Here is a 16,235-nt window from a genome sequence, read left to right on the forward strand (position 1 = left end):
TTAGGTTTCAGGATTAGGTTTTGGTTTTGTTTTAGAGTCAGGGTTAGGTTTTGGGTTAGGGCAAGTTTTAGGGTTAGGTTTAGGGGTAAAGTTGGGGTTAGGGTTAGGGTTATTGTTAGGGTTAAAGTAAGTTTTAGGATCAGGGTTAGGTTCAAGTTTAGTGTTACAGTTATGGATACGTTTAGGATTGTTTGGAAATGGAGAAGGTGCAGAGTCCTGTTGTGTGTGGGGTTGCGTAATGGGTCCCCAAGGGAGCCCCATAAGGGCTCCCAGAGCGAGTTCAGTTCTCCCCTGCCGCCTGCCCCACTCCCCTCTGTACAAAAAGCAGAGAGCATGTCTTTGAGCGAACACGTACCGTGGTGATATGATGTGTGTGAGCAGCAATTGCACACACGCATATACACGTGCACACAGGGCGTGCTCCACTAGCAGTCACAAAGGCAAGCATAAATCTTCAGACTCAGAAGTGCTTTATTGGGCAGCAGATGCAGGAAACCAGAAGCATCTCTGTCAATATATGTTGAGGGACAGTGCAGGCCGGGAAAGGGACATGGGGACACTCATTTGGCAGATTTCCATGGTGCCCTTGCGGGGGCAGCAGTGGGTCTGAGTTGCCCCACAAGCATTCTTTCCTGGTGTGCGTCTGACTCATGTGCAGATGGTCTCTTGGGGAGTCCCACTCACTGTTTCACTCCTGTAGGGTCTTTGCTCCCTGCAGTGAGGACATGGACAGCAACCAGCCCGGACAGCAGGGACCCCAAGGCTGCTAGCAGCAGCGGTGCTCTGATATGGCAGTAGAAGAGTGAAGAGACACCTGGGAAACAAACACACCCTGAGGACTCAGGTAAACTTGGAAACACCACATGGGCCTGATGCTGGAACTCATGGACTTCAGGGAATTACCCAGCCGAAAACAGGGAGCCTCTGTTATCCATGCTACAGCACTAAGCCCTCAGCTCCAACACCAGCACCAAAAATACACTCATATGGGCGCGGTGCACAGAGATATCTGAATGTGGAGCTCAGCCAGTCCTGTGTGCCCAATGCAAGGACTCAGGAACAGAGAAAAGCCATTAGGTGACGTCAGCACTGCTAGAAGTCAATTAGACCGTCTTCCTTTTCATACAGAGAGGACCAGCACATGGCTGGAAGACTCTCTGGGGCTGAGCCAGTAGCTGGCCATGTGCTATTAATGTTCTGCACAGCCCAGCTCCTTGGCCTCAGTGTACAGGACTGGCCTTACAGGTGGGGCTGGGACCAGCTCTGCTCCTGCCCCTTGTGCAGCCATGTGAAGGGCACTGAGGCAGTGCCTGCCTGCACCCTGCAGCTCAGATTCAGCCTCTTTTCAGCTGCTACTACCAGGTCCAGCTTTGCCAAGACAATGGGGGTCCTAGCTGTGGCACTACAAGGTAGGACGGAGGTGGAGGTGTGAGAGCAGAGCAATGGGTGTAGGTTATGGATGATGGACCATCCCCGAACCTACATCCAGCTCCTGGCTATTGTGCAGCCACGTGAAGGTGGTGCCAACCTGCGTGGAAAAGCTCAGGTTGAAACCTTCTCCAGCCATTACCACCAGCTCTGACCGTGACAGGAGATGGTGCATCGCTACGGGCCCTAAAATGTTCTACAAATGCTCTTCCATCAGCTCTAGTGCCCAACCTACCGTAGGAGGCCCCTCAAAATCCCTGTTTCTGTAGCCATCCCCTTTCATGGTGCCCTTTGGGGAGCAGTCCTGGGTCTCCCCCTCCCAGCAATGTCCCCTCGATGCCAGCCTTGTGGTGCCAATGCCCCGTGCAGACATCCATGTGAGCACAGCCCAGCTCAGCCCGCGAGATGCCACTCACCCACAACCGTGACCTGCAGCCGCGGGCTCTGGGCTGGGACGTCCCCGTTGGAGGCCATACAGTAATACTGCCCATCGTCGTTTTGCTGGGCTGACAGGATCTCATAACGGGTGCCCTTTCCCAAAACCTCTGCAGAGCCCTCTCGGTGCCAGGAAAAGGAGATAGACCCCGTGCCTGCAGCCACTGAGCAGCTCAGCACCAGGCGCTGCCCCTCCATCAGCTGCCCCTCATGGGGTTGCACGTCCAGGGACACCCCTGAGACGGGGACTCCTGTGAGATGGAGGGGGGAGAGGAAACATACTGGTTTCCAGTATAGACATTCCCAATGAAACTGGGCTTTTTTTTCCAAACAGCGAATGACTGGGAATGTTGGGTGGCAGGAAGCAGAAGGAAGAAGCGCTGCTAGGGAAGCAGGTATTGAAAGAACCAAAGCCAGTGGGACAGCAAAATCCCAGCCCCTCTAACTGAGGTTTTTCAGGATATTGGGGTGGGGGGAGCAGTTGATGGCCCAACCCAGTGGATGGCCTGAAGCAGGACAGGCTGCCTCCACACTGAAAGGGAGACTTATGCCAGGGAGAGGCGATAGCAAGGGAAATGACAGGACTGAGCCCTTAACACGCCATGAAGTGAGAAAGTCCCAGGGTCCAGAGAGATGAGACAGGATGGAGACACAGCATGAGAGAGAACAGAAGTCATACCCCAAAGTGAAACTGAAACACACTGAAAACAAAACCCCGAAACCACAGCAACATGGGGGATGGGACCTGGCATCCCTTGCCTCTGTGCCGGCAGCAGGACCACTGGACAGGTGAGCGTGTAGTTGCAGGCATGAGAAGTCTGGGGTTTTGTAAAGCGACATGACTTTAAGCCAAACCCCACAGACTCCACATGTCTCTGGGACCCCCTCAGGGGCCGCCCTTCCCTGCCTGCACCCTCACCAGTCCCCAGCACCCCAAACACTCACTTCTGACAGCAATGGGGACCTGGGCACTCTGCTTCCGTATGCTGGAGTTGTCTGCCTGCACCTCACAGAAGTAGGAGCCCGTGTCCGCCAGCCCCACCGTCGGCACCTGGTACTTGGAGGAGGTCTCGGGGCCTTGAAGGACCGTGCTGTTTCGGTAGAAGAGGTACCAGAGGATGGTGTGGGGGCTGTGGGGGCTGAGGTGCGTGACACAGCTCAGGTTGAGGGGGCTTCCCTCAAGGGTCTCCGCTGAGCTGGCCACGCTCAGCACCGGGGAGGAGAAGAGCTCTGGGGAAAGGAAATAGGGTTTTTGTTCTTTCTTTTGAATTGGAAGGTATATACAACCCCCCTGGGAGTTGTCAGGGGGCATCTCCTTGGAGGGAGCTTCTGGGGCTGCATCACTGCTCAGGATGCCAGAGGGAAGGGACAGTTATCCCACCCCACCAGAACAAGGCTGCACAGGACCAAGACCCCAGTACGGGTGCAGGGAGCATCCCAGAGCCAGGGTTGGATGTAACTGGCCAGGTCTCTGTGGTTGTGGGCACGGGGTTCGAGTTAATTCCTGCACTGGTAGCATGGACCTAGCTCAGCCATCATACAGAGCCCCCCACCCTCTGTCCTGCAGCTCCCAGCAGATGGGACCCTGGGAAGATGGAAGGCCCAAAGACTCACAGGAATTTCTTACCTTTGATAAAAACATGTAACTCTTGAGATTCCCTTTTTATTACTGACAAGAAGGAGTTCATCTGTCCCGTGCAGCGATACCTGCCGCTCTGGTGGGTCTTGGCCTGGGGGATGCAGAGCTGCTTGTCCGAGGCGTAGAGGGTGGTGATGTCTGCTCCATCTCTGAAATACCGCACCGAAGTCATGCTCCCCGGGTCCCATCCCCGGCACTGCATGCACAGCGGCTCGCCCTCGAACACCACATGAGACGGGACCTGGAGGATCAGCCAATCTGCAAGAGACCCCGAGAGCAGTTGCTGAAGGTCCTGCACCTGGACTGGGGTAGTCCCAAACATCAGCATGGACCAGGTGATGAATGCATTGCGAGCAGCCCTGCAAAAGAGGACTTGGGGGTACTGGTGGATGAAACACTTGACATAAGCCAGCAATGTGCACTCGCAGCCCAGAAAGCCAACCCTATGCTGGGCTGAACAAAAAGCAGCATGGGCAGCAGGGCAGGGAGGGGACTGTGCCCTTTGCTCTGCTCTCCTGAGACCCCACCTGGAGCCGTGTGCTCAGTTCTGGGGCCCCAGCACCAGAAGGACATGGAGCTATTAGGGCCAGTCCAGAGGAGGCCACAGGGATGGCCAAAGGGCTGGGACACCTCTGCTGTGGAGGCAGGCTGAGGGAGCTGGGGCTGTTGAGCCTGGAGAAGGCTTTGGGGAGACCTCAGAGCGGCCTGCCAGTCCCTAAAGGGGGCTACAGGAAAGCTGGGGAGAGACTCTTTGTCAGGGAGTGCAGTGGGGGGATCAGAGGAACGGCTTGAAGCAGAAAAGGGCAGGTTTGGGTCAGGTATAAGGAAGAAATCCTTCCCCGGGAGGGCGGCGAGGCCCCAGCGCAGGCTGCCCGGAGAGGCTGTGGGTGCCCCATCCCTGGGGGGGCCCAAGGCCAGGCTGGATGGGGCTGGGGGCAGCCTGCCATCCCAACTCACTCTGATTCTATAAAAGAGATGCATTGTGCAGAGACAGGGAGGCAAAAAGTCCCCAAACCCCAGCTCGCTGTGCCCCAACACCAACAGCATTGCCTTCCTTATGCTTGCAGGAGCTGCATTTGGCCCAGAGCAGGATGAGCAGGTCCAGAGCAAAGCTGTGGAGCATGGGAGAGCAGGGCTCGTCCCAGGTCACGTCACTCACCATAGGAGACGATCAAGGTAATGGGGTTGCTGGACACAGAGCCGGGGCTCTGGCACTTGTATCTGCCCGTCTGTTTCTGCCTGGCGTTCGTGATCCTGTACGTGTCAGTGTCCGTGCGCGCCAGGATCTTGTCGTTGTGGTACCAGGTCGTGGGCTGCTGCCTATGGGGGTGGGAGCCCCGGCACCGCAGGGTGACACTCTCTCCTCGGAATATCGTGCTCCAGGGCGGGTCCATGGTTAGCAGAGCCATCTCTGTGGCTGTGAAGGTCCAGGCAGGAGGGGACGTGAGGGCAGGACAGAGATCAGAGCATCGGTGTGTGCGGTGGGGAGCCCCCAGCCCTGAGCACAGAGGTTGGGATGGGGGAGGAAGGAGGGACCCTGCTGCTGACTAGGGTTTCGAGGGTGTTGGTGGGATTTTGGGGGGCTGTCTTGTGTTTCAGAGGGGCAGCTGAGCTGGTGGCTGGTGCTGCTCAGGGCCCCTCAAGACAGGCAGCATGCGGAGGCACAGCAGAGCCATGCCGTGCCCTGCTGCCATGCGAGGGGACATCCCTGCCACCTTGCTCAGCAAGAACTGCCCAGGGCCCCATGGGCTCTCACCAGAAACCTGCCAGCAAAGGGACTCACCAGCGAGGCCGAGGACTTGAGCTGCAAGGAGGAAAAGAAGAAGGGATGAGCACCACTGGGAAGCACCTGCCAGGCATTCTGCAGCACCCCTGTACAGAGAGGGGCGAGCCTGCCGTTGGATGTAAGCCACCCTAAAAGAAAAGTCTTGGCAAGACCTGCCAGGTCGCCGAGACACCCACCAGCACCACCACACCACTCCATGGCATGGTATTCCCAACCTCACCATGCTCATGCCCACCAGCCTCGCTGGACCCTCATTTCCCTCTTCCCCAGCAACAAGGCCACCCCAAAGAGGAAGCCCTAAGCCTATGTTGTGACAGGGGCAACCACTGCTCCATACAAATCTCCTCCACCTGGCAGGATAAACAAACATCTCCCCTTCCCCAGGCAGAGTGAAACCCCCTCCAGACATGCCCCAAAGGGATGTGAGGGGCACTCAGCAGAACCTGTGCTGGAGATGGAGTCACCTTCGCCCTCGCTGATGCTCACTGGGTCCCTGTGGCTTTTTGGGAACACACGTCCATGCCAGCAGCCCCCAGCCCCTGTGGTTGCACTCACCCAGGAGGAGCAAGGCTCTGCTCCCTGCCATCCCAGACTGGGGGTCCAGGGCTTGGTGACTTCCCCACACAGAGGGCAATGGTGATGTCCCCTGCGTGGAGATACTTTTCTGAGAAAAAAGGAAGGAAATAGTGTTTGGTTTTATTACTATTATGCAAAGAAACAACCCCACCAACCGGAAGCCTTTGTGTTGCTATAATGTCCAGTCCTGAATGACACTTTTTTTTTCCTCCACACCTCACTTAATAGCAGATTCAGGGCTCACTGTCCCTTGAAACCACAGCCCCATCCAGCCCTTGCTTCATGCAACCCCTCTGAGATGCCTCCTCTGCTCCTTAGGGAGACTCCAGTCCTCCTGGGTGACTGTCGGCATTTGCTGTTTTTTTTTTTTATTATTATTGTTGTTGGTTTTTGTTTGTTTGTTTGTTTGCCTGTTTCTTTCTTTCTTTTCCCCCCAGAGAAAACAAGTTGCAATGGATCCTCTTCACATAAGGCTTTTTGCTTACCTCCTTCCCCAGTGTCTTGGAGTCCATCCACGACCCAGTGGCAGGATTCTCAAGCTCTTCTGAGGTTGTATTTGCAATTTCTTTGGAACTTTCTCTGTGCTGGAGATCAGACACCAATGGGAAAGAAACAGGCAGGTTTCTGCTGCTTGCCCCTTGGATGGATCATGTTGAATGGGTTGTGAGAGGCATGGGACAGTTTTGGGACCCATGTACCACTCAGCTTCTTGTGGAAGCCACATTTCAGCACAGCTGCCCCAAAACATGTGAGAGCAAGATGCAGACCAAGCTAGCCCTGCAGTCTTTGCCTGGGCCTGATTTTATCATTTGAGCACCATTGACTTTGGGACACAGACTCAACACACAGCCAAAAGCACCAACACAACCCCTGAACTTGAAGCTCATCTTCACTAATGAAGCCATGAGATAAGGTTTGATGCAGGGAGCCCCTCGGCACCTCCCAGAGCCCTGCAGAGGACAGACAGTGCCAGCACAGAAGGACAGACAACAAAAGAAAAGCTAATTCTGACTTTTGGCACCAGCTGACTTGCTACGAGGAATCTGTAAACCTGGAAGGAAGGAAAAAAGTCAGAAGGACCTTTCCCTGCCACCCTCACAGATAGGATCTGACACCTCCGTCAGCCCCGTGGGAACCGCTCTCTGAAGAGCACATGAAGCTTTCGGGTCAGTGGCTGGGGGCTGGAGCTAGGTGATCTGTAGAGGTCCCTTCTAACCCAACCATTCTATGGCCCCTCCTTCAACCTTCAGCACTTTGCCACCACAAACAACTGCTGCGGTAGCCTGGAAAAGTCCTCTAGCAGCTCCCATTGAAACCCAGGCAACTACGAAGCCCAGCTACAACCGCATGCAGCTCCCTATTTTCTTTCTCACTGCTTATAGCAATGAGGTCACACAGGAGGTTATATACCCACAGCTTAGAACACCTGTGAAAGAAGAAGTCAGTTTGCTACGTAGGATGATAAACTTCCATGGGGCTATAGAGGTGGTTGCCAGTAAACACAAATCTGCTGCATAAGAATATGAAAGTCAAGAGCTCTTTCAAAGGATTTCTATGAGGTGGGAACTCAGAATACAGACCTACATTTTTTTTGCCCTACATTTGAAACAAATGACCATATCTATCAAAGGAAATCTCAACACGAGGCTCTAAACCACTTCCTGACCACCTGATTTCTACTGGAAAGCACAGTAGTTTTCATAAAAAGGCAACAAAGATAGGACCCATGAGCAGTCTGTGGGGGAAACAAATGGGGTTAAAACATCAAGGCATTCAGGAACTACCAAAAGGAATGAGGGAAGGGAAATATGGTGCAAGAAACACACCTTAGATGGGGGGGTGCCTGTACACCAATGCACCCAGCATGGGGAATAAGCAGGAGGAGTAGTGAGGTGGGCTGTGAACTGGCTGGAGGGAAGAAGCCAGAGGGTTGTGTGGGAAACAAAGTTGTGTTTTTGCAGTAGAGAACTAATTTTCTGTATTCCAAGGTAGTTGTGTCATCATAATAAGGAGAAATGCTAAGTAGATAAGTGGACAGTAGAAGGCCTCACTGTTCCAAAATAAGGTAGAAGCTTGAGAAAAACAGGATGAGCAGTGTGAGAACAGTAAAACAAAGATCACAAGTTCTCAAAACATAAGAAAGGAGAAATTAAAGGGTTGAAAAAAAGAAAAATTGTACATATATGGTATAGAGGAGCATCGAGTAGCTTGTGAACCTGTAGTATTCAGCCAATGAGGGAATAGGGGAGGTGATCAGGCGCCGGGTGATAGGGAATAAAAGGTTATGATTTGTTTACTAAAATGCGCTCCTGACTGACAGGACGCCCGCCATTGAATAAAATAGCTTCACAGAAGATCCTGTCCGAAGAAAATTATTTGGGATTTTTCTCACAGTTGTGGTCAATGGGACGGAGTCAAGCTGGAGTCCTGTATCTAGTGGAGTCCCTCAAGGGTTGGTACTGGGATGGGTGTTGTTCAATATATTCATTGATGACTTGGATGAGGCAATGGAGTGTGCTGTCAGCAAGTTTGCTGATTACACTAAACTGGGAGGAGCGGCTGACACGCCGGAAGGCTGTGCTGCCGTTCAGCGGGACCTCAACAGGTTGGAGAGTTGGGCGGGGAGAAACTTACTGAAATATAACGAGGACAAGTGCAGAGTCCTGCATCTGGGCAAGAGCAACCCCAGACATCAGGATAAGTTGGGGACTGCCCTGCTGGAAAGCAGTGAAGGGGAGAGGGACCTGGGGGTCCTGGTGGACAGCGAGATGACCACGAGCCAGCACTGTGCCCTTGTGGCCAAGAAGGCCGATGGCATCCTGGGGTGTATCAGAAGAGGGGTGGTTAGTAGGTCGAGGGAGGTTCTCCTCCCCCTCTACTCTGCCCTGGTGAGACCGCATCTGGAATATTGCATTCAGTTCTGGGCCCCTCAGTTCCAGAAGGACAGGGAACTGCTTGAGAGGGTCCAGCACAGAGCCCCGAGGATGATTAAGGGAGTGGAGCATCTTGCTTACAAGGAAAGGCTGAGGGAGCTGGGTCTCTTTGGCTTGCAGAAGAGGAGACCGAGGAGTGACCTTATTAATATTTATAAAAATGTAAAGGGAGAATGTCAGGAGGATGGAGCCAGGCTCTGCTCAGTGACATCCAACGGTAGGACGAGTTCCTGTGTGACCTGATCGAGGTGTTCCTGCTCTGGCAGGGGGATTGGACTAGATGATCTTTCAAGGTCCCTTCCAATCCCTACCATCCTGTGATTCTGTGATACACAACCGTTATGAGCATCAGCAGTAGAGACGGTGCCGTGAAAAGTCATTATCTCCCCTCTCAAGCCTTCTGGGGTGTTATAAATGTGATGGATTGGTATCTATGGAGGAACGTGCATAAAATAAAAGAGACACCTGCCTGGAGATCATCTCTGCCGGGACTCGAACCCGGAACCTCTGGATTAGAAGTCCAGCGCGCTCGTCCATTGCGCCACAGAGACCTCACCGTGAGCATGCTATCGGCACCAGAACTGAAAAATTCCGCACCCCCTGCATCACTGGGGGGGTCTTGACACCCTGCTCCTGCTGCACGGCACTGAAGTGGCACGAAAACCCGGTGCCCAGATCCATCTCCCTTGCAAATCGACATCTCTCAGCATCCCCTCCTTTCACAGGGACGGGCAATAATTCTGGGTATGATCCATATCTCCCTCAGCAGCAGGGATGCAGCAAAAACCTGGATGTAGGATCGTATCTGCATCTCTGGCAACCTTTCCGCAGCATCTCTCGCTCAACCGAGGGCAGAGCTAAATCCTGGAGTAGAGTTAATTGCTGCATCTCCCAGCGCATCATCACAGCATCCTCATCGCAGAAGCCAAGAGATAAAGATGAAACAGGATTTAGCTTACGGCACTGAATGCTGACAGTAATGAAGAAAGCTCCGTTTGTCATGATGAAAAATGGAGAAACCTGTGGTTTAAGCAGAGAAGTAAAAGAAAAAGCAGCCATCGTATTTTAAGCAAGCTGTCAATCAAGGTTTTAATTTTTCTCTAAATGTATCTTCCGCTGGAAAAATTTTAGAAGGTGACAAAACAAAAGGAAACATTCTTTTACATCCTTTTACATCCTCTGAGTTACTGCACAATTGATCAAACAGGGCACACAATTCCTTGCTGTGACAACCCACATTCTGCATTTCTAAACTGCATGATTTCTAGAGTATCATTTACTCCCAAACACACTCTTAATTAGGGAAAAATTGGGCCATGAAGTCATGCGGTGCTACAGAAAAGAGGCACAGCACTAACAACCTCAGCGCATCCCAGGCGAAACCAAATCATTTGTTTTTCCCATTGCTGATGTTCTGGGGCCTTGAGAGGGTTTTCAGTTGCCTTGATGAGTATTTTTCAGTTGGCAAAAGGGCAGCCGAGGCTCTGAAGGGCAACACTGCAAAATCTTGGTGGGACAGGTGGGAAATTAGAACCACCATTTTTCCCTCTTTGCTCTGATTTTCCTTGGAAGAAGCTGAAATCTTGCTCCAAGCGGTGGGAAGGAAGACAGGGGTTTAACCTCTACCAGACAAAACCCCACCTGCTGCAAGAGATACCCAGTAAATCAATAATCCTTGAAATAAATTACTCTGTGAACCAACTGCAGTGCCAGTGTTGTGCTGTAACCCCACGTGTACCTTGAGAAAGCATTAAGTCGGGAAAACACCAATCTGCAGGGTGAATAAAAGCAGAGCTTAAAAAATACCATATAATAAATCTTCAGCAAAGTAATAACGTGCTGATATAAAGCAGAAAAGAGGAAACAAATCTCACACAGCCTGTGGCTGCACTGTGTGTGTTCCTCATGGGAGGAGAGGACACCAACCAACTCTTTTAATACAATTTTGGGAGGCTACGTCACCCAAATTGGAGGATGAATGAGGTTCAAAAGCCCCCCAGCGCTCAAGGCCACTTTCCAGCATCCTTGCACCTTCACCAGTCTGGCCAGTCTTCGCCAAGGTGCTGCCTGTCCCTCCGTTACCTCCACACGCAACAAACTTGGAAAGAAGAGACTGGAGCAAGCAGCCCAGAGGCTGGCAGGTTTTTTTTGGTGCCGGGGGATGCCAATCTCCCTTTCCGTGGGAGATGACAATGAAATTCAGTTCGCTGGGCAGCATGTTTTGAGACCAGAGCAATACTCCCATTTAGATAGAGATGAAGATGTTTATCATGTCGGTTATAATGCTGTGAGGTGTTCATAACATGTTCCCAGCATGTAAGGGTTGTGGGAGGGCAAAAGCTGCAGGGGGTCCAAGCAAAGCACAACTCAGCCCCCAGCTCATCCCCAGTTGCCTTCTAGCATCAATTTGCTGTAGATGGGAAGAACAGGAGCCACAGGCAAGGATGCAAGGGCCCAGGGTGAACCAAGATAATTTACCACCTTATAAACAGGTGGGAAAAGCCATTTGGAAGACAAAGACTCAAGCAGTAAGATGGCCACTGAAGCATGTCTCGCCTGCGCAGCGACAGCACCTTCCATCAAAGTGCTCCAGGGCAGCCACGTCAGTGCTGGGAGATTCAAAAATCTCCTTGCACGCCTGAGTAAACAGCATAGAAAATCCAGCTCACACTCGGGACTGTTTTGTGGTATCTGTGGCTCAAGGTTTTATGGCGCACACAACCATCCCATTACCTGGCAAAACCTCCGAGAGTCACCCAAGAGCCGGCAACACCAAGGTGAGGGTAAAGCTTTTGAAGCCATGTGCTTGCAGGCGACGAAGACCATTAACCCGTGTATCTGCAGTGGGGAAGGGTTTTCTCCAAACCCTTACAGTTTGCTCGTATTTTCTTTTTCCTAGACTTGTAAGTCCCCTCTTTATTGCTTCCCCCCTCCCTTTTTTTTTTTTTTTTTTGCCAGCCATGTCAGCAATGCCCAAAATGCAGCCAGGCACCTGGTGCTTGATTTGACCACCACCATGACCACCAAGTCTTCAACCCCCCCGCAGTGTCTTTCTGAGCAGGACTGTGTCTGGGACCACTTAAAAGGCATCCATCACTGACACCTGCATTTTGCTCCCTCTGATAATAAACCGTCTCACCATGAGACATGGAAACTTTTGCCTTCAGTGCCACAGGCTGGTGTTGATGGCTGTACTGACACCCGTGGACGTGGCCACAACTCAGCAAGCGGCTGATTTTCCACAAGCTTACAGTAAAATTACAGCAGATGCTCTTTAAAGGCAGCTCAACTGAAATCTTTTATGACCAGGATATGTACAACCATTTGATTTGCATTTTGCGGGAGTTAATCCCAGCAGGAGTTATTTTCACATCCCAGATGAGACTGATGAAACAAGAGGGCATGACCGGCTCCTGTCAGGATGCTGAAGCAATAACCGCCGGGGCAAAATGAAGCACCTGAGCAGCAGAAGACAAGAGCAGATATTTCTGGGGAGCAGGCTGGGTCCCACCGCCAAAGTGGAGAAGTAAAATTGAGACTGGCTCAAATGAGGGCCCAAGCAAAGATACCTACAGACTAATCTTGTATTTGCCATTGTGAAAATCATTGTGGCACTGAGACTGACGGCACACAGCAAAAACTGAGCATAGACACAGACTAAAAACCACCAAGGTAGTAATAGGAAAAGCAGATCCTAGCAGAACCCCCATATCTAATACCCTTTGGCTATGGAGCATTTACTTCAAATCTGTGGCTCTCCAGTCCCCCTTGAGCCTATTTTTCAGATGGAGCACAGCAAAATGGCCAAGACCAGATGCAGGCAACTGGGAGCATTACCTGGGTGTCCCTCTTCATGTCACCACCCACAACAGAGCATCCTCAACAGGGATCCTGGACATGCAGCCAGGGGAAACTTGGAGCAACATAGGTGCCCAGCATGAGCAGATTTTACCCAGTACATCCTCAGCTGGGATCCCCAAAATGTCTGCAGGAGGGAGGCACATCGTGGGCTGGGTGTCCAAGACAGAGCATGCTCCCAGCCTGGGGCTGCGCAGGGGAAGCACTGCCCTCTCTTTTGCACCCCCGAATCATTTGGCCCCAGTCTGGTAGCAGCTGGGGTACCCCAGCTCTGCTCTGCTGCCACGTTAGCTGGGGCTGGAGGTTTCAGTGAGCCCTCTTGGTCACCCACGCCACCAGCTGTCCTAGGACAACGAGGTCTGGTTGGCACCCCGTCCCTACTGGCTTGGCATACCTGTGAAAAGCGAATTTTAGTTCTCTCTTGGACACTGGGAATGGAGCAAATACTGCACTTGAGAGTGAAGCTAGCCAGACAGCAGCAAGCAGCCTGTTCAGAGCTCAACAGCTGCTGGAGATGCTCCCCCACGTTAGCAGCTGGAGGTCAAGTCAAGCAACAAAAACTTTCCTCCCATGGCCTGGTGCTGCACATTTGGTGGCACCACAAGCCCACAAGCAGAGGAGCTGGGAACTTCCAGACCTCAGGACTGGAAACACAAACAGCAAGGATAAAATCCTCCCCTTCGCCTCCCTCAAAGGACTTTCTAAAGCTTGATATTACGCCACGAGCAACAATATCAGCAATACGCTGCTTGAGCACGTGCTGTGGGAGGGTGCTCTGACCCTCGCATCCCTCACCCTGCGCTACAGATCTTTACGAGGCACCCAGGCCAGCAGAGCCGTGACAAAGTGCCTGCAGGAACACTCAAAGAATCTGCTAGAAAGCACGTTAAGGTGTGATCCCACCGTTACCCGTCAAGAAATACCGTCTTCCACACACACATGCACGATTGTAGACACGTGCATACGTTTCGTATGCAAATTCCGTCAGCAAGACGCTGTTCCTGAGAAATCTCTGCCCCACAGTCGGCAGTAACAACACTTTGTTCTGAAGCACCTAGAAGGAGAAAACAGTCCCTCTGTCATATTCCTTACAGCGAAAGGGGATCGGCAATCTCTGCATACCGCCAGCACCTCTAGACCAAGAAAACTTCCAGCTGTGGTGGAGATTGATGCCTCCAGGAGGACCCGGTCGTGCCCCGTGCCTGTGCTCAGGGCCCATTTCAGGGCCGGCGCAGGGCACCGGAGCCTCCCCCTGTTGCGAAGAATACCGCTCCGTCTAAGCATCACGCTGTCTTTACTTCAACAAAACAAAAATTTTACCCCCCAGAACGACTCCTCCAGCAGCACGTCGCCATCCTCCCGCAGCGCGGCGAGGCTCGTGCCTCAGTTTCCCCCGAGAGCCGGCCGCGTCGGGACGGCGCGGGGACAACCCGCCCGGCTTCCCCCGTGCCCCCCCAAGCTCCCCGAGGGGGGCAGCACGGCGGGGCCACCCCCCCCCCCCCCCGGGCTCCGAAGCAGCCCCGAGATTCCCCAAGCCCTGCCCATCGCTCACCCAGGCCCTTACCCAGCACTTACCATCCCAGCCCGCGGCTCCCCGGCTCTGTGCATCCCCCAGCTTCGCTGCTTTGCCTTCGTCCCTCTGCAGCCCCCTCCCCATCTCCGGGCGTGCCCAGAGCCCCCCCCCCCCCCCCCGCTTCGCCGCGGGGACCCCCAGCGCCCCCCAAGCCCCCCCCTGCCCCATCCCTTCCCTTTCAGCCCCCAACTTTTGCCACGCTTCTCCCCCCGCCCTCCTGCCTTTTCCGACCCCCGCCGGCTTTCCGGCCGCCCCCCTTTCCCCCCTCTCCCTTTGTCCCCTCTCCGCCTGCCCTTTCCGCCCAGGCGGGTGGCCCCCGGAGTTTCCATGGGGATGGAGGCGGGGGCCGGGGCTCTCCGGCTGCAGGAAGAAGCACGGAGAGCCGGGGGGGGGACAGCGGAGGGAAGCGGGGGGACAGCGAGGGGGACCCGGCAGAAGGGGCCGGGGAAGCAGCGGCCGCAGCCGGCCGGGCTCCAAGACCATCGCTCCCCGGCTCGTTGCTTGAATTCACGCTTCTGGCGTTGTTCTCTTTTCCTTCCCGAGGAATAATTAAAAAAAAAATGGTCCCGGAGAAAGGGGAATGAGAAAATTGTCCAGAGGAACCAGAAAGGCGCAGCTGCTCCTGCTCGGCACCGTGCGCTTACGCTAGGAGCAGGGGGGGCTCTGGCCACCCGTGTCAAGCAAAGAGGGCGCAGAAAATCAGTTTGGCCTCAGGGGCGTCAGCAGCAGCACATCCAGATCCCCACAGCCCACATTAAGCACCCGTCCAGCAGGACACGGAGGGGATTCAAGTGTCACTCGTCCCTGTGCTGTCGCAAAGCAAAGAGGAAAGTTTGGACGAAGCCAACATTTCTGGAGGCTGGACAGGATTCACGGGCACAAGCCCGTCCATATCACACCTCTCCCATGCAAATTAACTAAGTTCTCTCTTACTCAAGGGGGGTATTTTTTATCAGGTTGTGAGTTTGGCTATAAAGGTAATTAACACCAGCTTCCCTTACAGTCTGCTCATCTCAGCTGCGTTCCATCCCTGCCCGCAACAGCCGTGTTCTCTGCCCTCTTCCTTCAGCTCTCCACTCACACGGTCCTCGCTGGCAGGCACTGATATGGAGGTGAATCTGAATTACACCCTGCGAGGTTGCAGATCTGTAACAAGGACGGCTTTTAATCTGGAAAGGCACAACATTCACGTCAAGACACCAGAACGCATTAAAACCACCTAAAAAAATGAAGCGAATTGTAATTATAAAAGGACAATCACTGATTTTACACTTAATTCTAACAACACTTCACAGTGGTTAATTTTAATCTTTCAGGATTTAACTTTTTCATTAATTATTTAAACACAAAAACAGACTGGCTGCTTATAAGGCCCACGGAGAGCATGAAGGCTGGAGGGGGGATACTGGAGAGGATGGATCCCCAGGCAGGTCACTCTGCACTGACAAATTCAAACCAGTTTGTTTTAACACAGGCACACACCAGGACTACTGCACAGGGTCAAAGCAAGGTGTGCTCAGCTCAGTGTCTCACTACCACCCAGAGATGTTGAAAAGAGGCCGTGAATCCCAGCTGGAACAGAGGGACATTTCTCCAACGCACTCCAACACTGGTTTTTAGGGACCTTCTGAGTCAAAAGTTGCAGAGAGGGTCTAGCATTTTTCTGAGGATGGAAAGAGCTACAGGGAGACGCATCAGCAGTGATGGTGACACACTGCAAACATTTCATATAGGTTTCACCTGTGAAATTCATTGCTTCAGCATGGGGTCCAAAGACCTTCAAGAGGTTGGTACAAGCCCTGGGCATTTATCTGGCTAACAGCAAGTATTTGCCTTTCCTGGTACCCCCAAGACATGTTGGAGGAAGAGTCCTCAGAGTTCCTCAAACTCAACGTCCCATTCAGGGCTGGATTTCTGCCAGCTCTAGATACATTATAGACCCTGACCATATTATGGATCCCTGACCATAAAAAATTTCATGGGGCGTCTTAGTCCCGTGTACTGCTC

At 52.9% G+C, this 16,235-nt stretch overlaps 1 protein-coding gene across 5 annotated transcripts; it reads right to left on the bottom strand.

Moving 5' to 3' along the window:
* Positions 1 to 453: 453 nt before the first annotated feature.
* On the bottom strand, positions 454 to 14,330 carry LOC308183494 (Fc receptor-like protein 3). Of its 5 annotated transcripts, XM_080569688.1 has the most exons (9): positions 14,231 to 14,321; positions 6,350 to 6,448; positions 5,844 to 5,952; positions 5,286 to 5,306; positions 4,662 to 4,919; positions 3,491 to 3,760; positions 2,809 to 3,093; positions 1,845 to 2,114; positions 454 to 814 (listed from the first exon to the last, which is right to left on the bottom strand). In XM_080569688.1, exons 1-9 carry the CDS (start codon positions 14,261 to 14,263, stop codon positions 681 to 683), a joined length of 1,479 nt encoding a protein of 492 aa, XP_080425814.1. In that variant the 5' UTR covers positions 14,264 to 14,321; the 3' UTR covers positions 454 to 680. The 5 variants fall into 5 exon arrangements, with proteins under 5 accessions (XP_080425814.1, XP_080425817.1, XP_080425813.1 ...); XM_080569691.1 differs by lacking the exon at positions 4,662 to 4,919; XM_080569687.1 differs by having other exon boundaries at positions 5,286 to 9,817; positions 14,231 to 14,330.
* Between the last annotated feature and the right edge of the window lie 1,905 nt (positions 14,331 to 16,235).

This window comes from Anser brachyrhynchus, assembly GCF_964034855.1.
Source record: "Anser brachyrhynchus genome assembly, chromosome: 28".
In the NCBI taxonomy this organism is placed as follows: Eukaryota; Metazoa; Chordata; class Aves; order Anseriformes; family Anatidae; genus Anser; species Anser brachyrhynchus.

Excerpts from the sequence above, each read along its gene's own strand:
- LOC308183494 (XM_080569687.1), bottom strand. The coding sequence starts at position 5,697 with ATGTCTGGAGGGGGTTTCACTCTGCCTGGGGAAGGGGAGATGTTTGTT. Across the intron at positions 3,761-4,661 it reads TACCTTGATCGTCTCCTATG|ATTGGCTGATCCTCCAGGTC; the intron begins GTGAGTGACGTG and ends GGTCTCTTGCAG. Across the intron at positions 815-1,844 it reads GCTGCAGGTCACGGTTGTGG|GTGTCTCTTCACTCTTCTAC; the intron begins GTGAGTGGCATC and ends TTTGTTTCCCAG.